This window comes from Canis lupus, chromosome 35 (genome assembly GCF_048164855.1).
Source record: "Canis lupus baileyi chromosome 35, mCanLup2.hap1, whole genome shotgun sequence".
Lineage (NCBI taxonomy): Eukaryota > Metazoa > Chordata > Mammalia > Carnivora > Canidae > Canis > Canis lupus.
Genome location: NC_132872.1, coordinates 14,621,963 through 14,647,844, shown reverse-complemented (window position 1 = coordinate 14,647,844; position 25,882 = coordinate 14,621,963). Strand labels below are relative to the sequence as shown.

General features: G+C 46.6%; 2 protein-coding genes across 3 annotated transcripts in view; one reads left to right on the top strand and one right to left on the bottom strand.

Annotated features, from left to right (window-relative positions):
- Positions 1-6,481, top strand: part of C35H3orf52 (chromosome 35 C3orf52 homolog) — a 29,446-nt gene extending 22,965 nt beyond the window's left edge. Inside the window, exons 5-6 of the mRNA XM_072811548.1 lie at positions 326-507; positions 5,032-6,481. Of these exons, the coding sequence (XP_072667649.1) occupies positions 326-507; positions 5,032-5,036 (187 nt within the window). The 3' untranslated portion in view covers positions 5,037-6,481. The remainder of the gene's footprint in view (positions 1-325; positions 508-5,031) is intronic.
- Positions 6,482-10,585: 4,104 nt separating this feature from the next.
- GCSAM (germinal center associated signaling and motility) lies at positions 10,586-21,698 on the bottom strand. Of its 2 annotated transcripts, XM_072811653.1 has the most exons (7): positions 21,272-21,698; positions 18,870-18,938; positions 15,882-15,926; positions 14,815-14,861; positions 12,895-12,923; positions 11,944-12,038; positions 10,586-11,844 (listed from the first exon to the last, which is right to left on the bottom strand). In XM_072811653.1, exons 1-7 carry the CDS (start codon positions 21,298-21,300, stop codon positions 11,727-11,729), a joined length of 432 nt encoding a protein of 143 aa, XP_072667754.1. In that variant the 5' UTR covers positions 21,301-21,698; the 3' UTR covers positions 10,586-11,726. The 2 variants fall into 2 exon arrangements, with proteins under 2 accessions (XP_072667754.1, XP_072667753.1); XM_072811652.1 differs by having other exon boundaries at positions 10,586-12,038; positions 21,272-21,442.
- Positions 21,699-25,882: the final 4,184 nt, after the last annotated feature.

Genomic DNA, 25,882 nt, shown 5'->3' with positions numbered 1-25,882 from the left:
GATCGAGTCCCGCTTGGGGCTCCCCGCGGGGAGCCTGCTTCACCCACCGTGGGCCAGCCTTGGACCTTCCCTGACTCTCCCTTCCACGGCCTCTAACACTGGTCTCCCAGAGGGTGGGTTTTAGATGGAAGGAAGAGGGTGGGGTCCCCCTACCTTTTTGTGAGGAAATGACAGAAGAGGGTCCTTCTAGGACACCGGGCCCTGTGCTATTTCCTACTGGGAGAACCCGAGGAACTGCAAATAGGCTCCTGCTGAAGTCAGTTTCCCGAGTGGCAGTGTGATCCCGCTGACATTTGTCGCTGTGTCTGTCTGCTGTGCCTTTCAGCGGTGAAAATGCCACGATAGCCTACCACCTGCAGTTTGGGGTTCCTTCCGAGGACGACAGCTTTATGCGGTACATGATGAATGAGGAGTTGGTGCGGGGCGTCTTGCTGCAGAGTCTGCATGACGAGGGGGTGTCTGGTTGTGAGACCCTGGGCCTTGGGCCGGCGTCGCTCCTGCTCTACGGTAAGTGGAGGAAGTCAGGAGGGCAGACGTGTGGCCTCAACGGGGGAACCAGAGCAAGGGCGGCTGGCGGGGAGGTTCCAGGTGCCTGCCCTCCACAGACAGACGGACAGACGGAGTAGTTGGGGGGGGCAATTAAATTGTAAGGAGGAGGACGGCTAAATGTTTCCTTGGTGTCCTTCACCCACATTTGAAGGCCCGTACCCCACTTGGCCAAATTATTAGTAGGCTCCATGGGAAGGCCGCGGTTTCACGGGAGAAGTGACTGTTCCATTTGAGGCGACTGATCCAGCCAGCTTGTTGAACGATGATCCCAGTGGGGGGAACCCGTCTCTCTCTGTTGGGGGCCACTGGGTCTCTGACAGTGACCCAGGGGCCGGACAAGGCAAACCAGTCGCCTTCCTTAGAAAGGTAGGGTTAACGTACCTTGTCTGCTTTTGAAACCAAGGGTGGAATGAGAGAACTGGCATGTCACTCAGTGAGCAGGGAAGGCCACCCACATGTCACAATCTGAGAGCAGTTAAGACTTGGCACAAAAGCAGGTGATGAGCCCGGAAGAGGTGCCCCTTTGCATCTGCACCAGGTTGGCCTGACCTCTGGTCTCCCATCCCACCCTGACCCCTTGCTGGGCTCCCATTAGCCCCCCATGTGACTGTCCCTGACATTCCATCATCCACGGTCCATCAGAAACACTGTGCACCCACTAGTAGGAGCGAATGCTGTTGAGTGGCTGAGAAAGGCAGATCGGGGGAGGGTTAGCCACGAGCACAGGCCCCCCAGTCTAGCATCCAAAGAGCAGAGCAGTGAGGTTATGAAGCTCCCCAGCCACTCATAGTATGAGAAGGGACGTCCGTTATAATGACACTTATTTCTTATTTCACTTATAATGGGAAGTTAAAGTAGGCTAATCCCTGTGTAAGAAGGCAAAGGGTTATGTACCGCAGTTCTTCAAGCTTTCTTTTTCCCAAATAAGTGGAAAGGATGACATTCAGGAAGCCAAATCTTAGCTCGCTGGGAATGAAGTTTCCTCGCTGAACATCTGAATAAATTGCATCTGTGGGGGGGTGTCTGGGTGGCTCAGTGGTTGAGCATCCGCCTTGGGTTCAGGTCATGATCCCAGTGTCCTGGGCTCAAGTCCCACTTCGGGTTCCCCACAGGGAGCCTGCTTCTCCCTCTGCTTATGTCTCTGCCTCCCTCTCTGTGTCTCTCAGGAATAAATAGAAGTGCATCTGTGGGCCAGACAGAGGGCATAGATGTAGAGAGTGAAGAGGTTATGCCCCCCTCTATAGGAATTTTAGAAAGAAAGAAAAGGAAGGAAAGAGAGAAAAAGATGAAACAAGGGAGCCCTTCGGCCCCCTCCTGTGTGAAGAAGGGAGAGAGGAGGCCCACTGCCTGAGCTCTGTGTGGTGGCCACTGCTGTGTTGTGACGGGTCTTGGTTTTTTGAGGCCACTCTGGAGTCTGGGGGTTACCAGCAATTTCCAAATGTAGGCGAGGAAGGTAGAGGAGGAGTTGAGAAGATTATGGGGTTGAGAGGGCCATACAGAGTGCGACGAAGGGGAGGGGGTGGCTTGTGAGCCTGAGGAGAGCCTGGGCTGACCTTGAGCAGATAGCCTTGGAGACATTTCCCCAGGGCCAGACTCCGTACCGTCCCCCGGGGGGCAGCTGGGAGTCAGCCAGGGATTGTGCCCTTCCTCCCAGACGTTTCTGCTGCAGGGGATGGGTGTTTCCATGACCCCATGTCCACTTTCTAGAGTACGTATGTGCGGTAGTTGAGACTTTGATATTCTCAGGAATGTAAGCATCAGTCACAGGAAGGAAGAGGACACAGTGACCATTTGAGAAGTGAGGAAGGAAGAAGAGAGACCTAGGAAAGGCAGGCTGGCCAAGAGAGGGGGCAAGCTAAGGAGGGGTGGGCTGGAGAGGCTGAGCCCCTGGGAGGGACCCAGTGAGACCCCGTGAGTCCTGAGCCAGTTTTCCGTGTTCATGTGCACTGTGGGCCTGAGGGTTGCTGCCCTCCCCCCCACTCTGATTACCCAGGCAGTTAGTGGGTGGTTAGTTAGAGCTGGGCAGCTGGTTTCCTACCGAGATAATGTTCCGCAGGAACAGAGAGCAATGATTCTTTTTTTAAAAAAATTAAATTTTAGTTAGTTAACATATAGTCAATGTTGGACTTAGGAGTAGAAGTCAAGGATTCATCACTGACATACAAACCCAGTGCTCCTCACAAGTGCCCTCCTGAACCCCCAGCACCCATCTAGCCCATCGCCCCCCTCCCCACCACCTCCCTCCATCAACCCTCTGTTCTCATTGAGAATCTCTTATGGTTTGCTTCCATCTCTCCTTTTTTTAGTCCTTCCCTTATGTTCATCTGTTTTCTTCCTTAAATTCCACGTGTGTGTGAGATCATACGGGGTATTTGTCTCTCTCTGACTGACTTATTTCACTTAGCTTCATACACTCTAGCTCCGTCCATGTCATTGCAAATGGCAATGGCAAGAATGAAATTTCTTTTTGATGGCTGAGTCATATTCTATTATATTTCACCCCATATATAGAATATATAATAAATATACACCACGTCTTCTTTATCCCTTCATCAGTTGCTGGACGTTTGGACTCTTTCCATAGCTTGGCTATTGTTGATGATGAAAGAAAATGACTATTTTTTTTATTTTTATTTTTTAAAGATTTTTATTTATTTATTCATTCATGAGAGACACAGGGGGAGAGAGAGAGAGAGAGAGAGGCAGAGACACAGGCAGAGGGAGAAGCAGGCTCCGTGCAGGGAGCCCGACGTGGGACTCGATCCCAGGTCTCCAGGATCAGGCCCTGGGCTGAAGGTGACGCTAAACCGCTGAGCCACCCGGGTTGCCCAGAAAATGACTCTTTAAAAAATTTTTTTCCCACATAATGAGAACTTTTAGGATTGACTCTCTTAGCAACTTTCAGAGTTACCATACAGCAATGTTAACTCTAGCCACCATGTACATTACACCCATAGAACTTATTTATTTTATAACTGGAAGTTTGTGCCATGGCTTCACCCAACCCCCTGAGTCCCCTGCCCGACAACCAGTCTGATTTCTTTTCCTATGAGTTTGTTCTTTCTAGATCCCACATGTGAGGATCATGCAACATTTGTCTTTCTCTGTCTAATTTCATGCAGCATGATGGTATCAAGGTTCAGGGAATTGTTTTTTTTTTAATATTTTATTTATTTAATCATGAGAAACAGAGAGAGAGAGAGAGAGAGGCAGAGACACAGGCAGAGGGAGAAGCAGGCTCCATGCCGGGAGCCCGATGCAGGACTTGATCCCAGGACCCTGGGATCATGACCTGAGCCGAAGGCAGATGCTCAACCACTGAGCCACCCAGGTGCCCCCAAGGATTTGTTTTAATAGCTCTCACCTCCCTTTCCCCCCTGTTTTTTTGGCCTGTTTCACCTTATGGATGTTTGGGGGCCCAGGGATGAGGAGAGAAAGTTTGTTTTACAAATATAAAATGGCAGCATGAGTTATTTTAGACATCTCAACATGAGTTAGATATTTGGTAGTGTTTTCTCATATGGGAAGGAGTCAGCTAGTAGACTAAATGAGAAACAAAGGCACAGACCAGATTTGTGTGAGAGAAAAGAGGAAAAAACTGTAGGCAATGAGAACAGTGAATCTTGGCTGCACATTTTTGGGCTGAACCAATGAGCTGCCTGTTGGCGGAGGAGCCACTATGTGAGCTCTGTCCTTAAAAGGACTGCTTGGTATCAAAGAAAATCATTTGGGTTGTTTATAGATTGTCCAGGAAACTTGGGAAGTTTAGCCAAGGAGCACTAATTCTCAAGTAGGGGCAACTTTGTGCCCCCACTGCACCCCAGGGGTGTTTGGCAATGTCTGAAGACGTTTTTAGTTGTCCTGACGGGTGTGTATGTGAGATATTAGCGTCTGGGGTAGCGTGAGGGATTCTTCTGAACATCTTGTAATGCACAGATGGCTCTCTACGACAAAGAATTACCCAGCCCATAATGGCAACCGCGAGGACCCTGTGGTAGAGCGTGGACTCTCTGTGTGGTGTCCCCAGGTCCTTACATGGGCATGTCCTCCTTGGTCAGGCCCAGTCCACACCATTTCCTCATCAGACTTTCTCATAATAGCAAACTGAAAATTTAGAGGTTAGTAGTTAAATTATGAAAAAGGACTGAGTATTTAAATATCTTCAGCACCCAAAAGGCCTCACAGAATGTTATTTACCAAGAATTAGGCCAAAACAAATGAGCAATGTGTTATTTGCTTTGCGTAAAGCATTCAGAGGTAGGTGTGTGCGCGCGTGCACTTGTATGCGTGTCCGCGTGTGTTGATCGAAAAGGAAACTTCCTCTGCTAGGAATTTCCAGGCATTTCAATTTTGCATAAGAGTTTATATTCAAACCCAACGGGGGAAAAAAATGAAAGCATAAATCTTTAAAAAAGAATCTTTAAAAAATAATCACGGTTTTAAAAAATGAGTGACCTCCGTTTGTCTGTATTCTCTTTCCAGAATGAAGTGGAGGATGTTGGTCTGTATCTGAAAGCAGCGCTCCACTGAGTTTTTGGATGAGAGAATGCATTTTGCTTTCCAGAGAAGATCCTGTGAATTACCAGAGAAGGACTGGCAATGACGTGAAGGGGTGGAGGCTGTCCTTTTTCTCCTGATTCTGCACTTGGGAAGTCCAGGCTCTGCGTCCAGCAAGAGCATGTGGGGGCAAAGCTGGGTGTAGGCAAAGGCAGGAAGTCAGACGGTGGGTGGAACTCGCTGCTATTCTTAGAGCACCGCTTGCTTCCACCTACATGGGGACACTTACTCCATAGTGCAGAGGTGACCTTTCAGGCGGGTCCACTCCGTGCAGGTGGGAAGAGTGTGCAGGCAGGAGGTGAGGGACCGCACAGCTAATCACTCACTGAAATCCTTCTCCCACTCGCCCAGGCCCGATGTGATGTATGATCTACCTCTAAGCAGGACTGTGAGGGAGGCACCTGGGAGACCAAAGCAGCAAAGTTCTGGGTCTGGTTCCAGAACCTGCGGCTGCATACCTTAGCAGACCAGCCTGAGACCCGCCATCCAACATTACTGTGTTATGTGGAGCTACAGAAATGAGATGCGTGTTTCTTACTTCGCCCCTCCTCATTGCACCTGTGACTCTGGAACACCCCTTTTGGAAACGTGGGTCCTTGAGCGTTTTGAGTTTTGAACACACTGCTGTCGTTTGGGATCATTTTCCCACTCAACAGTTTCTCCAGCTTCCATCAGAGGATCACTGAGGCTGCTTACCTCGTGCACGCTGGCTCATGGCTTTTTATTGTCCCTTGGGACTAGGCTTCGTCCAAAACTCAGTGTCTGCAGGCACTGGTTGTGTATCTTACTGAGGGTGGTTGGAAACAGAAAGAACCACTTTCTGTTTGAAGTAAATTGTGGGAGGCTGAATGCCACTTTGTTTGCAGGCTGGGGGGAATGTTAGCGACTGTGTTGATCATCTACGGACGTAGAATTGTCCAGCACGAGGAAACAGAGTGTTTGTTTCCTTGGAAAAAAATTGTTTGCAGGAAATTTTCCAGGAGAGAGTGTTGTGGTCCCATAAGGAGATGTTCTTAGCTCCAGGATCTCAGTTAAATTGGCCGTGGGTAGACGTCAGTGTGGGGGGCTGCTGTGTATGGGGAGTGTCCAAGGGGGTGTCTCAGGCTGGATTTGCCCTGGTCTTTTTGTGCTCCAGGACTCTGGATAATGTGAATTCGCTTTCTTATTTAACTAGAGGATGCATTTATTGTAACCTGGTGTCTCATTTTGAGGCCAGTTCCTCAAACCAGCCAAATAGGTGCACCTCCCTTCTTCCTCTTTATTTTTCACATGTCAAATGTAAATTGTTGTGTGTTTGTATTTTTTAGAATGTAATGAATGACTTTAATGGGGAGGGATTTAAAAATATTTACAATAAATTATTTTTGCACGGGCACTGTCACGATCACGTTTGCTTCACAGGTGCGACTCTCCAGGCCAGTGACGTGGGCTGGCATTTTCTTGCGGTAAATGGTGCTGGAACTGGTGTTTTCATATCCCTGACGGCAGTTTCCCCTTTTGAGCAAGACTCAGCCGGATGGGCTGCAGTGGGCTAGGTCCTCCTCTGTTCCAGGGAGAGCAGCGGGGTGCTCTCTCCCCTCTGCTTCCTCCTGGGGCTCCCCTGGCAGGCCCAGGTGTCCGAAGGGCCTGGAGCTGGAAGGAGGACAGTGTGTTCGTCCCTTCTCCCTTGGAAAGCGCTGAGACGCAGCTACCTGGACCCCTTGCAAGTCATACAGAAAACTTTGCATAGGCTTGACTCTGGCTCTAGTGGCATGCGGACAACTGGACTTTGTGAGGTGTCTGAAGAGGCATTCACGTCTACACTGCTCTGCTATAGGAGATGAATTTATTGGTCATCAGGCATCTTCATGATGAGCATAATGCCGGGCATAGTAAGGTTCCAACAACTATCCAAGGGATTTGAGAAGAGACACTGGTCTTTTCTGGAAGTCACTGAGATGTGGGCAGGAAGGGTACAGCCAGAGCAGTGGAGCGTGCCCCTGCTCCCATCCCCAACAAAATTTCTGTCCCTGCATTCAGTTCTTTTCTACTTTTCAATTTAACTTAGCTCCGTAGATTTTTTTTTTTTTTTTTTAATGATGTGTTTTGCAGAAAACTCTGGGAGATAGCAGTGAAGAGCAGGGCAATAATAAGAAGCTGCTGGTCTCATTAGGCAGCAAGGCTCTGCGCAGACCAAATAGGAAACAGCAGGAAAAAACCGCCTGGGATGAACAATAGAGACAGACCGTGGGGTTGTGGGTAGTCAGAAGGGAGAGTGGTCAGTGAAGGCCTTGCCTAGGAAGGACGCCGGAGCTGAACTTGAAGCCGTGGTGGGATTGGAATAAACAGATTGGCTTCCCTTTGCACATGTTTGTGTCTGATTAGGGTGAAGCTCACGTTCTTTCTTTTCCCATTTATTTATTTTATTCTGTTTTATTTTACTTTATTTTTTAAACAATTTTTTAAAGATTTTTTAAAATTTTATTTATTCATGAGAGACACGAAGAGAAAGAGGCAGAGACACAGGCAGAGGGAGAAGCAGGCTCCACGCAGGGAGCCCGACGTGGGACTGGATCCCAGGACTCCAGGATCACACCCTGGGCTGAAGGAAGGGGCTAAACCACTGAGCCACCGGGCTGCCCTATTTTAATTTTATTTTTAAGTAGGCTTCACACCCAGCATGGAGCCCAATGTGGTGCTCAATCTTATAGCTACAAGATCAGGACCTGAGCTGAGATCAGGAGTGAGATGCTCAGGGTACCTGGGTGGCTCAGTCGGTTAAGCGTCTGCCTTTGGCTCAGGTCATGATCCCGGGGTCCTGGGATCCAGCCCCACATCGGGCTCCCTGCTCAGTGGAGCCTGCTTCTCTGCTCCCCGCGCTGGTGCTCTCTCTCACTCTATCAAATAAATAAATAAAAATCATTTTTTTAAAAAAGGAGTCAGCTGCTTAATGACTGAGCCACCCATGCGCCCTTTTCCCTTTTAGCTGTGGGCTCTGCATGGACACCTGCCCTATTTAGCATCTCATCGGTGCTGAGAAAAATGAAAGAAGCCTCTCCACGTCTTCCCTTCCCTGATTCCATTATGGCTTCATTGCCTTAAAGTAAGCTCATCCTCACTGTCCTTGCGTTGCTGGCAGTGGGGCCCACAGACGCCTTTTCGTCCTTCTTTTATGGTGAGAGAGCAGATGCTCTTAGCATCCGAAGGCAGTCCCTCATCTTGTACTTAGGGAACCATGGTCTGGAGAGGTGGGAGGATGAGGCTGGAGTTCCGCAGCTTTGGGGAGCAAAGTCCAACGTGCTTGGCACCTTCACACCGTCAGTGGCCTCTGACTTTGGTGGCCCCTGGGGCCATGTTTCCTTCAGGCTTGACTGAAATTTGGGACCCCCCCCAACCCCCAGGAACTCAGATGGTGAGAGGGGAGGGGATGCATTCAGTGGGGTCATCATCAGACAGCAGAAGACTCTGGGATGGTAATGACCTCTCAGGGCTCCCCAGAGTGCCTTGCAAAAGCACCCCCTGTGGGTAAGTGGGGGGAACTGCTGACCCACTTCACAGCCTGCAGAACTGAGGGGTGCTCAGATCTAGTGACTTTCAAGTTGCTCTCTGAGCACAAGGGGCCGCTGGATAAAGTAGGGAGTCAGATCAATGTAAACAGCATCTCCTTTTGTCTGAGGGATCCTGTGGCATCCCGGGGACCCCCCTGTCCTGTCCCAGCTCTGCCCCTCCCTCCATTCCTCAGACTATTGGAAGCACCTGTCACCCAAGGTTGTTCTAAAAATGTCAGCATTTGAATTTACTTGTTATCAACGGTCAGTTGTCCTGACCTAGCTTTGCCCTTGTCTTTTACCTCTGGTTCTGAATAAGAATTTATTCACAGCCTAAAGGATTATTTATAGACGCTACTACAAACATAGAACGGAAACCACAAAACCTGCAGTTGCCGCATAAAATGTGTCTGTGTGAGCTGGCTGCTACAGGTGTAAGATGAGCTGGGGGCGGGGGGGGGGGTGACCTGAGGGAGCAGTTTAAACCCTCAGCCTCGGTTTCTTATCAAGAACCCAAGAATTCCTTCCGGGAAGGGTGGCATCCCCAAGCACTTGAAATTGAATGAAACATTGTGTGAGTGTGTGTGAATGTGTATTTTCCATCGCGTTCATCAAAATCCTGAAATCTATGGAAAACAGGACTAGCATTATATACAGACAAAGCATTCCCAAAGGGCTCTCCTACTCAAAAGTGATCCCCTTCCCTCATCTCTCTAGATTTCTTGAGAACAAATTTTGTTGGCTCAGCATTTATACTGAATATATTGCTGGAGTAAATACTATATATTTACTATATATAGTAAAAGGCATATACTATTTGGGACAAGTAATACTTTCACAGGCTAAGACTCAAACTAATATAAGCTGTGTCATACTAAAAATATTTAAGCCAGTCAACTTCAACAATGGTCCAGTGTCCAAATGAAAAACTCCAGGATAAAACCCAGCAATTTCTAACCCATTGGATGATCGCTGGGTGACCCTGAAAATCAAGCACGTCAACACATGTTTTTCTTCATACATCATGAAGTTGTTTTTTTTTTGTTTGTTTGTTTCTCTTTGCTCTTTGATAGCATTTATTCAAGGTCTGCAGTAAATGGATTGCAGATATTAGATCATTCTGCTGTTGGTGGGTGATAAAGCTGAACCTTCGAGTTACACGCTCAAGGTCGTAGAGGGAGGAAGGGATGGATAGAACCATGATGTGAGTCACTGATTATCTGATTCTAGTGTCCATACTCTTTCCCTAAGTGAATCCTGGCCAAGGGTCAAGGCTGGGGTTCCATGGGAGAGAATTTTGCTGAAAATAGGAAGTTAGTAGAGGATAAGATACCCAGATGTGATTGGCTCTTAGCTGAAGATCACCGCCCAGCCAAAGTCTCAGCGAACCTGTATTGATACGTCCCACCTGATGTCACTGGGTTTCTCCTCACTGGCGTAAATGCATAAATCACAGATGGCATAAAATGTACTAAACTACATTTTAAATAATAGTTATTTAGTTACTTTGGGGGACAAAACAGTAATTAAACACATAATGTATCTACTACTTTGTCAACAAACCTCTACTATTTTAACATCCTTAAAATTAGGACAATGGCCACGGGTTAAATAGAACAGGAAGTTGAGAATGCAGGTGTGACTATAGAAATAGTCTAATTTGCTAATTATTCTTGGGCCCATCTCATTTGTGGTTTAATATTTTCATGCCAGTTTACTGGTACCAGTTCTTATGAGTTACAAGACCCAAACACACTTCTGTTTGTTAAGTTTATCTCCAAGTATCATCCTTTAGGCCTGGGGTCTACAAACTTTTTTTTTTTTTTTCTGAAAAGGGAAAAAAAAAAGTGTTCTTGGGTTTGTGGGACCTCCAGTGTGTCACAACTAACTACTCAACTCTTCTATGGCTGAGCAGTATGAACATGTATACAGTATACATGAATAAGCATGGATGTGTTCCAATCATTTTATTTATATTAAAAAAAAAAAAGACAGTAGGCCAGATTTGGCCCCTGGGTCACAGTTTGCTGATCCCTGTTTTAGGCAATAGATGGAATTCCAGGAGCAATGAGGAAAAAATTAAGAAAAATAATCAGAACATACAGAAAGTCTCATTAGAGAAGGGATGTGTGTGTGTGTGTGTGTGTGTGTGTGTTATTTTTCCCATGTGGACACATTTTTTTCATATGTTATACATAGTATATTAGTTCATCCACGCATACACCACCCAGTTGAGTATAGCCTCTTCTATGTAGTATGTTGGAGGAGTGTTGAATTGGAAACCAGGAAATCAGGCTCTGGATAAAGTTCTGGCACTAACTTGCAAGGTGCCTTGGGCTACTTATCCTCTCTAAGCAAAAAGGGTAATGGAGTTAGAGTGTCTCCATAGGTCTTTCTACTCTACCATTCTCTAATGCTATGATTTTCTTGATAAGATTTCTAGGGAGAAATACAGGTTAAAAAATATGGGTTAAAATTATATTAAAAATTATATAAAAACTTGGTCCAGAACATACTGATTCAGACCACATAACCAACAAACCCATAAGGGTCAACGAGTCAAAGGACATACCTAAGTGGCATGGGGTGCGAGGCACACACAGGTTCTCACCTGGAAGGCTCTGGGTGAGGGGTTGGGCCTTCAAACATGTGTCGAACAAGTGAACACCCCTGGGGACACTTACTACTATGGGTAAAAGCTTCCTTGTGACTTTAGAAGACAATCATTGTGGACGTTTTATAAGAAGAACTTGGACAGAGGAGCAGACCCTTTGTGATGCTCATAGCTGTAGGGGACCAAGAAGCCTTTCCTACCATTTCCAAAGCCATTTGGAATCACAGATAGCCACTCCCTTCTCAAAGAGCGGTGTTCAGGATGGGTGGTTGGTCTTTGGATGACTATGGAACAGGATCTATGAGGCCCTGTGGTTTGCAAACCAGATTCTGCAGAGACCCCTTAAGAAAGGGCTGTTGTGTGTGGAGGTGGGGTAAGCCTGAAGGGCCCTATACGCCATGCCTGCTTCAACCAAAGCCCCACAACCCCTATCTAATAGTTACTGCTATTAGACGGGCGCTGGTCCAACTGTTTCGTTATCAGTAGGAAACCCGGTTCTCCAAATGTGGTGTTGGTGGATGTGGCTGTTGCAGGGAGTAGGAGAAGACTCTCCTAGGTATGATGAGTTCATATGCATCTTCTGGGGAAGACGAATGCCTTGGAGAGGAAGGCACACGGAGAAGTGCGTATGAAACCTCGGTTTTTCCCAAGGACTCCCTGGGTGTCTCGGTTTTAGGGGAAATGTTCTCATAGCACCTCTCAGCAGAGATCCCTGATGACTTTCCCCCAAGGACGCTGTGATTAATGAGGGTGTAGCAGAGATCTTCCGAGGAGCTCTGGTCAGCACTGTCCTGTTGGGCAAAGAAGAATCTTATCAAGAGTGGGCCTCTTGCCTTTCCCTTTGCATACTCCAGGCTCAACACAGACCCAACCCCGAGCAAGGTCTGTCTTCCATGACCATCTCCCCTCCATCTCTTGGCTCTTTTTCCTAAATGGCTGCCTCCACCTAACCCCTAGCCCAGGCATCCAGAGAGCTCACGCTGTCTAGAATATTTATTCCGCCTCCCCAGGCAGGTCCTCTCTGCCTCTTGTTCCAGAGTGACCCCTGCCAATGGGTATAATTCCAAGTCTCAGGCCTTGAGGGCAGCCTGCTCATAAGAACTACCCGAGGCCACCCTAACACGATTGGCTTATGATATTTAACTACTCATTCTAGGGATTTTTGCATTATTCAAAAGGGAAACCACTCAAGAGAAGCTCCCAGTCAGTGGAATCTCAGGAGATAAAGAGCAAAGCAGCAAAGTACAAGAGGGAGAGCCTGGATCTGGGACTGAGGCTTGGTTTTGGATCATGCCCCTGACTTCCTGCCAGTTATCTGGCTTGGGGACAGTATCACTTAACTCTCAGTTTTCTCATTTGTGAAGGAGGGGAAATAATAGTGCTGGTCTTCTGGGGTCGCTGTACCAGGTGCATGAGCCACTACAGGCAAAGCTCTCAGCTCACTGCCTGGCGTCAGCACGGGGCTCCGTGTGCATCAGTCCCTTCGCAGTGAGATGGGCAACAGAGGTGGCTGCTGCTGCGGCCACCAGGGCTGACAAGCACTGGCATCTAAAGTCTCTCTTTCATATCAAGGATTGAAGGGGTCCTGGAGGCCAACTCCTGCCATCTGGGGCACCTCAGCAAAAGGCTCAGAGATGTTTGCATTACCTGCGTGGGAGCAGATGACATTTCTTTACCTGGAGAAAGAAAATACAATCAGCGTCAGGCCGTGGGGAGACCTGAGGAGAGAGGGTGGGGAAGAGGGGGGAGGCTGGGTGGAGCGGGGAGTGTGGAGACTGGAACAGAAGCAGTCAGAGAGCCAACCAATAGCCCATCAGGCCACCCCAACCTGCAGCGCACCCCAGGGGAACCCCAGGACCAGCTGAACAAGAAACAGCAGAGGGGGGCAGGCAGCTCAGGCAGAGAGGCTGAGTGGAGGGAGGCACACTGGGTGGGGATTTGAGAGGGAAACCACGCTTCCCTCCAGCCCCCCACCCCTGCCTGCCTCACACAAAATTCCCAGCATGCCCAACCTGTACCACTGTGGAGACCAAGACAGATCAGAAACAGGTCCTGTCCCCCAGGGGCTCACAGGCCAGCACGGGAGGCGGCGGAGGGCCTCAGAGGAGCCACAGTGTCCAGAGGCGCCTGTGTCCACCGCAGGCCACAGGGGTGGGGTGGGGAGGGTTTGGGGGATTGGGGGGGCTGGAGGGGTGACCGTGTGGGCCTGCTGCTCTAGAAAAGCTTGCTGGAAGGAAATTCTTAAATTGAGCATTCCCGTTCCTGCATTTGCCAGCAGATGGGAACAGCAGCAGGCCAGTTTCCCAAGGCCATGGGGCTCAGGGGCACCCCAACCCCTTGCCGCCCCCTCACAGACCCAGCAGCTCCGTAGGGAGCTCTCAGGTGGGAGCCGCCCCGGATTACAGGGATTGGCCTGCCCCGGGGCCGGCATTCCACATGCTCTCAGCTCCGGAAACTCCCACGGCCCTCGGGACGTCCCTGGTCATCACCACGGGGACCGTCTGTGACTCTTAGCAGTCGAGGTCTTACTGCTCCCACGGTTTGCTCTGACGGAGATTGGGGCTCCCCGGGGTGACGCTGGGCTGGCAGGGCCGTTGATTCGCTTGCACACTGCACCAAGCTAGTTTGCAAGACTCGGAGTGAATGGATCGGGCTCTGCTCTTTGCACCTAGGAAGGCAAGGCCCAAACCCCCTCACTTTTCTTCTTTAGAAAAGTGAAATCTTGTGGCCCCTCCTCAGGCCTATACTTCCTCTCTCTCTCTGCGTCCTTCTCCAATTCCTCCTCCTCAGCTGCAGGGCTTCCTGTCTCCAGGGACCCGGGCCTCACCTCCTTGGCGATCTTCCAGCATCTGCTCCTGCCACCGGCCAGCACAGTGGGGTCTCTGCACTGCAGCCCAGGTGAGGTCTTTTCATGCAGGGGCCTCAGACCGGGCCTGGGTTTAAAGCCCCCCGACAGGGGCCTCTGGCTGGCCCTCGGCCAGCGTCTGCCTTTGGCTCAGGTTGTGACCCCAGGGTCCTGGGGTTGGGCCCCAGGTTGGGCTCTGTGCTCAGCAGGGAGTCTGCTTCTCCCTCTCCCTCTGCCCTTCCCCCCTGCTTGTGCTGTCCCTCTAAAATAAAATAAAATAAAATAAAATAAAATAAAATAAAATAATAAAATAAAATAAAGCCCCTCAATAGTTGTGCAGTTCTCAGGACAAAACCCGGCAATCCTAAGCTTGCCCATGAGGCCTTGCCCCTCCGGGCCCTCTGGGTCGCAAGGGTTTCTAGTTTCTAGTTTCTCGGAAGCACTTCAGGCACCTCTGTCCTTCCGGTCATTGTTCCCCGTTCACCCCTCCAGCCTCCTGACCTCAGGGAGGGATCAGAGATCAGTGGCCGGTTCCTGCTTCCAATGGCCTCACAGTCTCACAGTCTAGCAGAGAAAGACCCAAGCAGCTGGACGAATGACACAGATGGATGTGCAAGTATGACACTGGCAGGATGCCCAAAGAGCTTGGGAAGCACAGAGAAGGGGCAGTTGGGAAATGCAAGTCTATCAAGTGCAGAAAAGATAAGAAAGCAATGACTTACTCTCCTTTGGGGAATCTGGTTTTGCTTTAAAGATGCATATTTTTCTACTGAAAAAAGAAAGAGAAGGGAAATTCGTGATCTTCGCCCTTCAGAGGCTCTCAAAGGAAATGACACTCAACTCCAAAACCTTATCTTTAAGCTCTTTCATTTGTTAAAGTCATACCTCCTCCAGCATGGAGGAAAACGAAGGTAGATAAAAGGAAAAATGAAAGTAAGACCAAGTAGAAATCTCCACCTCGGCCCGTGTGTCTCTCTCTCTCCTCACTTCTCCCTTTTCTATGGCTGAAGAGGGATTGATTTATAGAGAACTATGGTGATGTCCTAGGTAACTATCTGGGGGATATTTTTCCCTAACAGAGTATCAACTTCTTTTATGTCATGTGAGATAAGGAGCCAGGATTATTTCCGATTCCAACCCCAAACCCCATCTCTGATCTCCTAGGAGGCAAGCAAACAAGCAATCAAACATGTCCCATGTGAGCACAGAGGTAACTACTCTGTAGAGACCAGTCCCCGAAGAAACACAGTATAAACAGGAAACTCATTATCATCTCAGGAGACAAGGACATGTGCTCCAAGCAGCAAGACCATATGTCCTACTTTGCTTAGAGAGTCTAGTTGATGTCCTTATGAGTCAGTTAAGGACCTTGAGCTATTTTTAGTGGGTCTTTTACTCCAGCGTGGAGGATGACTTATATGAGCACCCCAGCTGTCCGTTCTCTGTGCGAGGGACAGAAATGTGTGCTTCTGTACATGGAGCCCGGCCCTTCGCAGTGGGATTCGGGGTCCTTCTTCTACCTTGGGAGCCAGTTTCGTCCTTGCTTCTGAGGCTTTCCCATTTGTGGAGGGCCATCAAGGCTATTGTTCCTGTTTCTTGCCAGGCTCGAATTGTCACTTGCCTGACTGACTCAATTCACTTTCCTGCCTGCCTCTCAGATGATTGTGTCTGGGTAGTGACAGGCTTCGCCTGTGGTGACAGACAGTGGGTAGTTACAGGTGATTTACAGCAAATATCACATTGAAACCACACTTAGGCAAATAACTCTTGAAAATAATTATCCACTCACCACGGAAGGCAGAAACACCCTTCAGCAAAGTAGCAGTAACAGCATCTAAAATGACCCAGAGATGACACCAAATCACAATGTTGGTCTCTACAGCATTATTAGGATAACTCCCTTCCCTTGACCATTTCTGTGAAAAATCTTCTTTTTAAAAAAGATTTTACTTATTTACCTTAGAGAGAGTGAGAGAGCACGCATGAGCGGGGTGATGGGCAGAGGTAGACACAGACTCCCTGCTGAGCAAGGAGCCCGGTCCTGGTCCAGGATCAAGACCTGAGCCAAAACCATCCAGGTGCCCCTGCAAAAAACCTTTTTTCTCTGCCCTTGTCCAAGATAGTATTTATTCTAAATGACTTGGACACATCTATCATGCTGGAATGACTCCTTCCTCTCGAGACATTAACTCACCCTTTGGAAATATGAAGATGATGCTTATCAACTCCTAATTGAGGAAGGAACTTTCTGGTGTTGATAAGCATCATTTTCATATTTCCAAAGGGTGAGTTAATGTCTCGAGAGGAAGGAGTCACTCCAGCATGATAGATGTGTCCAAGTTACTTAGAATTGCTTGCTTATCTCGGATTTCAATGATTTACTTGGCCTCTTGTGAGAAAGGACACACAATAGTCATCTCCAGGAAATCCAGGCATCAGTATGTGGACATTTTAGAAATTTCTTTCTGGTACAGGTTAGGCAATATTTATGGAGAATTCTACTGCACTCTGAAGTTCTCCTATTTATACCATATTACAGTTAGACACCATAGTGTGGTTGTTGGGTGGAAAAAAACTGAAAACAACACCGGCTCAAAAATGGTATCACTTGGACTGAGTTCCCAAACTGGTGCTTAGTACATAATTTAATTGCAGGTTCCTCCAGAAAGGTAGTCTTAACCTGTGGGCCAGCAATTCTTCAATCTGTGCCACCAAGTCTGTCACTTGGGCTCTCTCCATCCCCACAAAAAGGTGAGATGATATGCATGATAAGACTTTCCTTTTCCCTCTAGAAAGTGACCTTGCCCGGAATAATCCTTTTCTTTTGCTGATAACTTTCTCTTCCCCATCCTCCTTCTATAGAAACATTCCATTTTGTAGAACTCCTTTAAGAGCCTCTCTACTTGCTAGCTGGGGTGCTGCTGATTTCATGAACCTTTTAATAAAGACGGGTAGATCTTCAATTTTGTTATGTAACAGTTCATTTATTTACATCCTACACTAGAGCTTCATAAAGTCAAGGACCACTCATTTTGTTCATCATGGTATATATCACTGGCATGTGCCAGAGTGTCTGGTAAATATGTTTTCAATAAATAATTTGATAAATGAATGGGTAGCCAAGGACAGAGCAACTCTAACTGGCTCAGTTCATCAAATCTGCCTCCTTTACTCAAAGTACAGGAAAATAAACAGGACTTGTGATCTCTTTTGGGGCAGGCAGAAAGGCTCAGGATCTTTCTGCAGTCAGACATCCAGGCTGAAGTCGAAGTATCATGCTGGGCGTCTTTCTGAACTTGAGTCATAGTCAACTACCTGCAAAATTGAATGTGAAAGCCCTGCCTTTACCCGTAACACTACCCACAAGCATTTGTAAAATACCATCCAGAAAGATCAACCCCAGCGAGCTTCCCAGGGAGTTCCCTTGCCAAGGGTGATAGAGGAGGAGAGGCTGTGGGCACCAGCATGGCAGTGTTGGGACAACCTCCCGGGGCCCTGCAGCATCAGAGTTTTGGGGCTGAAAGGCATGTCTCCTCTTCAGGCTGTCATGCTATTTTCAGCCATTGTTTATATCTCTTGTTTCTGTGGCTAAAGAAACACCAGAAGGAAACCACCGAGCCTTATCTTTATCCATGCTCAGAAACCAGGTTCACTTGAGGAGATTTGGGAGATGAAAAGAGATAGCTGATTTTGACTTACTGACTGTACTAATACCTCTGGAAAATTTGAGCCACCGTTGATCGGTCATAAATCGGGGATACTTAGACTGCTTACCTCCTGGAGTTGTAAGGGTCAAATAAAGTTCAACATGGCAAAGGCTGTTTTCAAACTGGTCATTTCCCCCACTCAATTATTCTGTAATGTAAATTTTTGTAGATTTTTCTTGCATTTCAACTGGGACGTTTTGGTTTGGGGTGGGTTCTGCAGGAGACCAGATGCATCTCTGTGACACCCGGCTATGTGCCAGCAATTCCGGGTTCCTGTCTCTTACACAAAGCTTCCCTGGCCTTCTAGACCGCCCAGTCTCTCCCTTGTTATGATGCCCATGACTTTTCTGGTCTGTTTCATTATTTGGACTGTATGCTTTAACATATGTCCAGTGATATCACCCCAATATATGATCCTTAGCTTGCACTGAAGAGATGTACCCTGTTGAGGGAAACTTTGGGGTCCCCAGCTCCTAACATAAGCTTTGGCTCAGTGGTTGCTTTTTAATTTAATTGATATTCTTTTAAAACCTTCTCCTGAAACCATGGGAGAAGTACAGATAATTCTACAGGCCACAGAACAACTGGCTTTGACACTCTTTGGAATTCTTGGATCCTGACACCCTGGTTCCATATTTTAGTGATTCCCGGGCACTCAAAGGGACTAGTCAGAAAGGGTTAATGAAGAAGTCCTGGTCTAACACCATCAGGGTAATTGCAAGTGTCTCTCTCCACAAACCTTTCAACAATTATGATGATGTGGGAGATGCGGTCACCTCAGAAATAGAAACTCAGAGCTTAAAATGGAATGGTCAGGATGGAGCTTGAGGACAAAGGTATTTGGGCTAAATAAACAGAGACAGCAGGAAATAGGTCTTATTTCTAGTTGCACTTCTCCTGCCCAAAGGTTCAAAGTGTTTTTGCCTTTTGTCTTGTCTTCACCTTTACTATGACAATAACTGCTGCTGGGCCAAGCAGGGTGCTCCATGGTGGACATCAAGTCTAGGACCCGACAGACTTTACTCTTCCTGGGCAAAGGCTGGGAGGAGGTTTGTTGGATTTGTTCTCACCTGGATGTTCTCTGTTTGCGGCTTTGATTTTTCGGAGTCCAGGGTATTTCTTGAGTGTCCTGCTGCCACCTAAAACCCAACATATCAGGGATGAGCTAAGTTCTTTCCTTTTCAGGCTTCCCACCTCCATTCCTAATTTTTCCACTTTTGTCATTTCTGCCATTTGTGTGGAACCCCAGAATCACCCCAGCTTCTGCCTGTCGCCTCAGATCTGTTCACAGCTCCTCCTTAACAAACATGGCAACCTTTTATCTGACAGTTGACATTCTCCAATGACTTTCACGCATAACGCGTCCTAAATCCTTTGTTCCCACACGGCCAGGATTCCTCATGATGACCATGAGACTATCAGTGTTCGGAGAGGCCTAACCACTTGGTGTAGTCTTCGGGATTGCGCATAGGGGTGTGGAAGGGTACTGGCCCTGTCTCACGGAAATCACCATCTCTCATAGCATCAAAGCAGACAACGTGGGATAAGAGGAGAAGAAAGGATTAAATAAAGAAAATAAATCTGTTCATTGTGCAGGTTGGGTTTCTGTATGACCATTTTTTTTCATTCATGGGGATTTGAGAATATGGTGAAAAAGGAACTAAAAATTAAGTACTACTTACTATATGTTTATTACTTTCTCTCAACCTCTCTCTCTCTCTCTACACACACACACACACGTACAATCCACTTACTAAATGTATATAACACATACATTTTATATATTTCATTTAATCTCAGAATAAATCCATGAGGTATATATGATTCTATTTTTTACCAATGAGAAAACTGAGGCCGAAAATGTTAGGTAACTTGTCTGAGGACCACCAGTCAGTAAGGAAGACTCTGAACTCCTCTCATAGAGGACTAGGTGCCACTCTGCTTAGTGAGGGGGGCAGATTTCCATGGCTTTTGTAACAAATCTGATCTGGAGAGCCACGGTGGGGATCTGCTGATTGGATGATAAATGGGAACTAGAAGTGAAGGTGAAAATCAGATCCCAGGAAATATAAGCCTTTAAAAATTATATTAAAATCCTAAAAAAAAATTCAGATGTCACATTAATCATGAATTTCTCAGTCACATTATATCTGTATTTTATTTTTCTTCTCAGGACAGTGATTTCTTCATGTTTCCAGCCATTCATCAAACTCTTTTTGAGGGCCTACTATTTGTCAGAAATAATGCCAGGGAACAGGAATTCAAAAATGACTTAAGAAATAGGGCAGCCCAGATGGCTCAGCAGTTTAGCGCCGCCTGCAGCCCAGGGTGTGATCCTGGAGACCCAGGATCCAGTCCCACATCAGGCTCCCTGCATGGAGCCTGCTTCTCCCTCTGCCTGTGTCTCTGCCTCTCTCTCTCTCTCTTTCTGTCTCTATGAATAAATAAAGTCTTTAAAAAAATGACTTAAATAGTCTCTACATTTGAGGAACTCATACATGGATATGAAAATGGGGATTTATAAGCTGATAACAAGCAGGAGCTGCAGATGGCTTGGCCTGTGAGGAACTAGGGAGGAGTTTCAGAAAACCCTGGGTCTCAGGGAGGGGCAGGCCACATCCCACGGGCTTGCCAAGCCTTCTTCTGTCAGGTGGCATTTTGGGTCCTGTGTCCCAGTTCCCAGTGGCAGGAGCCAACCTTGGGATAACAAACATAACCCTTAAAAATACTCCCCGCCCCCTGTCCCAGCAAGCTCATTCTCCCTAGACCATCTCACTAGGGATTCTCTTATTTTGGGTGGTACAAATTCTTACAACAACTGCTTTGAGGTTAATGAAGCTGATGGTCCAAAAAAATAATATTTTCTTACTGAACCTTATTGTGTGTAAGGCACTGTGCTAGCATCACATGCACTGGAAACTTCCAAGGTAGGTATTGTATTATTATTTCCTCTTAAAATCAGGAAACTGAAGTCTAGAAAAAGTAAGCCAGATTCTTGACCAATTTTAATGACCTCTACTTACCCCTTGCAGGGAAAGTGCACTGGATGAGGCCTCAAGTGTGGGCAGAAACTTGCTATTTATTTGGAACTAAAATAGCGATTTAAAAAGTAGTGATGTCTTTGAGCTCCTTGCAGGCATTCAGAGTTCAGGAGAGCATCCACCCACCCCACCCAAACCCAGCCCTCAGAAAGTTGTTCCATTTCTTAAGTCATGGTTCACTACATTGGCCTCCTTTGATGAAGTCCTTCTGCCTTTCAGAGGTTTTCCCCCAGCTGCTCACTCTGATTCTGGGGAGAAGGTCAACCCTATGAGGAATTGAATGTAGGGTCTGAAGATCAGTAGGCACTTATTTTTTTTTTTTCCAGTTCTTTACTGGGCTCCCCCAACCCTGCCCAAAGACCTTTTACTCTTTCTGGCTGCAAGGCCCTGTCCCATCCCCCACTGCCTGCCCCTCAGAAATCTGGACTCACCTGTTTTCCCTTAGCAGAGAGTTCCCCATTCTGGTCAGTTCTCCTGGTGACTTCCCCTCAGCCAGCCTGCTGCTCTCGCAGGGGCAGCTCGGGGCTTACTGCCTCGGTGCTGCTCCAGCCGCACTCTCAGGGCAGAGAGCTGAAAGGAGAAGAGTACCTCCTGCAGCCTGGGAGGAGGACGTCAAGGGGGAGGAGAGTCTGAGGTGCACACATGCTCAACTTCCTAAAATGTCAGAACCCATAAAAAGGAGCACATTTTGCCACTTCAAAATATGCATCATTGGCATAGTGATTACTTTAAGCCAGTTACTTTAAAGAAACTTCAAACATGATAAAACAGGCTCTGAAAAATCAAGTAGAAATGACAGTACCGTGAGAGACCTTTCCACTAACAAGGGAAATCACCATATGTGAGGGTATCAGGAAGAGAGCTCTAAACCTCTAGAAACTGTTCCTAGTGCAGAAGGCCATTATATCTGCATCACAACATCACCCTTGCTCACTCTGCCTTTTCCTCCCGCGATGAGAACTCTCCATCCTCAACATCTTCTTTTGTCTTTCGCTGAAAAAGGTATTTAAGGTGATGGTTTCAACCGTTTGGGGTTATTGCCCAGTTTCCCTGGGTCTCTCCCTTGTATACAGGAGGTATACATGTGATTACACTTTTGTTTTTCTCCTGTTAATTTGTCTCATGTCAATTTAATTCTTAGGCTAGCCAGAATGGAGAAAAATTTTTCCTTCTCAACCCCTGGCCTTAACCAGAAGCCATTGGTCAATGAGAGCGTGGAGCTTTTGGGGAAGCCCCATTTGCAATTACAGACAGGCCATGTGGTTTCTCACTTCAAATTCCTGAATTTTAAATCACTTTGTAGTCTTGGAAAAGTCAAAGGGGGAATTTTGTTGTAAAACAAGAAAAGGTTAAAACAAATTAAGTCAATCCATAGACCAATAGAAAATTGGTCTATGGATTGTTAATAAAACATATATCTGATAAGAAGACTTTATCCAGAATATATAAAGAACTCTCAAAACTCACTAAGAAAACAAACACCCAATAACAAAATGGTCAAAACATTTGAACAGACATTTCACTGAAGAAAATATACAGATGGCAAGTATATACTTGAGAAAATGCTGAATATTATAGTCATTAGGGGAAATGTAAATCGAACCACAATGTAATACTTTGTTAAAAAGGTATTTGTTAAAAAAACAGCTCAATCAAGTAAATTTAAAGATTTAGTTGGTCTTATAAGCAATTTGTGAATTGGGCAGCGTCCCATCCAGCAAGTAGAGATGCTCTGAGGAGCTGTACAAAATGGAATGTTTTCATCAGAGTGGAACAGGAAAGTTATCAGCAAAAGAAAAGAGAGAATTATTCCAGGCATGGTCACTTTCCCTTAGAGGGACAGACAGGGGGTCTTATTAGTAGATTACCTCCTCTTCCTTTCAGGAATAGAGAGGACCCATATGATGGATCACTTCATTGATGGTGATCAGAAAATTTCTGACTTACCAGTTAAGACTTACATTTCTGAGGGAAATGCAGTTGGGTGTTATGTCCTCATTTGGTGACTTTGCCTAAATGGTGCCATTTGAGGTCTGTGGTTTTCTTATTTACACCTATTTGAATGGCTAACATTGAAAACAACCGCAAAACTGATTATATCAAGGCCTGCAAGGGATGCAGGGCTTCAGGAGGTCTCATGCACTGCTGAGCACTGGCCCAGTGTGCTTTGAAAAACATCATGATAGTTTCTTATGAAGATAAGCATAGTCTCTTCATACAACCTCGCAGTCTCACCCCTAGGCATTAACCCAAGTGAAATAAAACATAAGATCTCAGGACACCTGGGTGGCTCAGCAGTTGAGCATCTGCCTTTGGCTCAGGGCATGATCCTGGAGTCCTGGGATTGAGTCCCGCATCAGGCTGCCTGCATGGAACCTGCTTCTCCCTCTGCCTATGTCTCTGCCTCTCTCTCTCTCTCTCTGTGTCTCTCAAGAATAAATAAATAAAATATTAAAAAAAATTAAACATAAGATCTCTAAGAACCTGCATGCAATAGCTGCTTTACTCAGAATTGCTCTTCCAACCCTGGAATAATCCAAATGATTTTCAAGGGGTGAACAGCTAGACAAACTGTGCTGCATCCCTATGATACTGACTGGTAATGAAAAGGAATGGATTCCAAATCTCTGCAAGAGCAGAGGCAAATCTCAGATGCTTTACACTAAGGGAAAGAAGCTAAGGGAAGTCTACTAAGGGAAGTAGACTTCAAGTCTACCTCCTATGACAGTCAGCACAAGGCAAAACGTTAGGGACAAAATACATCAGTGGCCAGAAGCAAGGGGTGACAGAGGGACTGACCTTCAAGCAAGGACAGGAGGGAATTTTTCTGTTCTTTTGTGTCTTGTGGTGGTGGCAACATGACTGTAGGCATTTCTCATAATCTAAGAGCTATATACCAAAAATGGGTGCATTTAACTGTATGTAAATTATGTCTCAGGTTCAAGGGAGCAGAAGGCAAGCTGAGGACAAAGCACAAGCTGACATCCTGCAATCTCTACCCTCCCAGGTGGGACATGTGTGACATTCCTCCAGGTGGGGCGTGTGTGACATCCCCTGTCTTAAGGTTAATGCCTCGCTAGAGGGAAAAAACCAACCTGAACTTGACAACGGCAAGGCCTCCAGTGTCTTGTGAGTCTTTAACAACTCAATATCCTTTTGGATCCTCCCTTTTCCTTACTTCCCCCAACTCTCAAGTATGTAATCAGCCACCTCGCATGACCCCAGATGACCATGAGGCAGCAGCTCTTCCTGCCCACGGGTCCTGTCCCAGGGCTTTCATAAAACCACCATTTTTCATCAAAGACATTTCAAGAATTCTTTCTTGGTTGTTGGCTCTGGACGTCATCCCACCAAACTTCACCTACATCCCAAAACTACACCATCAATAGAAAAAAGAGAGAAAGAGAGATAAAAAAAAGAGATTAAAAAAAAAAGAAATGAACTTGGGGACAAGAACCATGGATTTTGGGTGTTATCCTTCTATTTGATGGCTGGTTCCAGTTTGGTCGCTCATTTGTCTTTCCATTTCTTTAACTGGCAGATGTCGAGCATCTGCCATATGCTAGACACTGCGGGTTCAATGTGGAGCAAAACAGATACAGCCTTGCCCTCGTGGAGCTCCTTGAAATGAGATAAAACAAAATACAGAATGCTTTATTGCTTGTCCTTGAGCAATGCAGGGATCACAGTCGCAACTGTCAGGAGCAGCATGGGGAAGGCACTCGTTGTGCAACCCCAGAGCCACCACACATCACTGTGCCCTTGTAGCTGCTTCTCTAACTAAAGTCTGTCTCTGAGGAGGATTTCCAGGAGGGCTTTACTACCAGCAGGAAGAGAGCCAACAGTCCTTGTGGAGGAGGAGAAAATATCCTGCCCCCAGGAGGAACTGTAAGGGAAAGAGGGCGATGCCAGTCTAGGGCACTTGATGTTCAAAGCAAAATACATGATTATTTCTAACATTTTAGTACTCTAAGGGCAAATACAAATGAAAAGATAAGAAGTTTAATTCTCTCTTTTGAAAATGAGGGCGGAGACTTTCTCCCCTCTCTTTTCTTAGAGCTTTTACATAAGAAAACTTTTAAGTTCTTTTTGTCTTTGAAAGGCAAGTAAATCTTTGTAAAGGCTGAATAAGCAACCCAGGAATGTTTCCTCCAGGATCTGGGACCTGTCTCCTTGAAATGGAATCATCATCGAAGATGGTGCCCAATCTCCCAGTCCCCCACCTCGGAGGAATAGCTGGACAGCTACGATAGATTTGAGGGAATGTCTTCCAAATTATCTAAAGCCTTCTTTTCTGTGTGTAAGTCTGCCATTTTGTGTATGAAGAAAGTGGAGTGTGTGTGTGTGTGTGTGTGTGTGAGAGAGAGAGAGAGAGAGAGAGACAGAGAGAAGGAAAGAGAGAGAGTGAAGAAGTCTTGACACTTTGCTATAACTTATAATTAACCTTTCTCTTCCCCATGACCTTCAGGAAAAAAAAATGAAAAAAAATTCAATTCAGTCTAGAAGTCCCTCTCCTCAATGGCTTCTGTACCTTTCACACTGCCTAGAGGTCAGCAGAAGGGAACCGCAATTTTTCAGCACCATGGAGGGAAAACAAAACAGCCAAGGACATTTAACCAACTAGTAGGGCTATTGCTGACTCCTCATCAGTCTGAATGAAGATATCCCAGACTCTGGGTGGAGCAGTTTGAGCATACAGCCTGGACAGTGCCCCATGGGTGGCTTAATTAGTTCCAACATTGAGCAAAGGCTTTCTGAGTCCAGAGAGTCAATGCCACAGGGACGAGGGTTGGAAATCAATTTGCCATTGCTGGAGATCACCCCTAAACTTTTGAGCTTCACTTTCACTCAGGCCACTAGGTGGAGAAGCTGAGCTGAGTGGAAGTGTTAGGGACCCATCATGAAAATTTCCCATGGTTGTGTGAGGTAGCAGAGATGAGCAGAACATTGATACATAATACATATATTTATTGTTGTGAAAATGACTCTGGACTAAATAATTTTAATCTCCACTTCACAAATGGAAGCATAGCAGTGCACAT

Bases quoted from the DNA above. Each gene is read 5' to 3' on its own strand.
- GCSAM (XM_072811652.1), bottom strand. From the start codon at position 21,300: ATGGGGAACTCTCTGCTAAGGGAAAACAG. The intron at 18,939-21,271 runs GTGAGTCCAGAT...GTTGGGTTTTAG, and splicing joins TCTCTGCTAAGGGAAAACAG to GTGGCAGCAGGACACTCAAG. The intron at 14,862-15,881 runs GTGAGTGGATAA...TTCTTTTTTCAG, and splicing joins GGGTGTTTCTGCCTTCCGTG to TAGAAAAATATGCATCTTTA.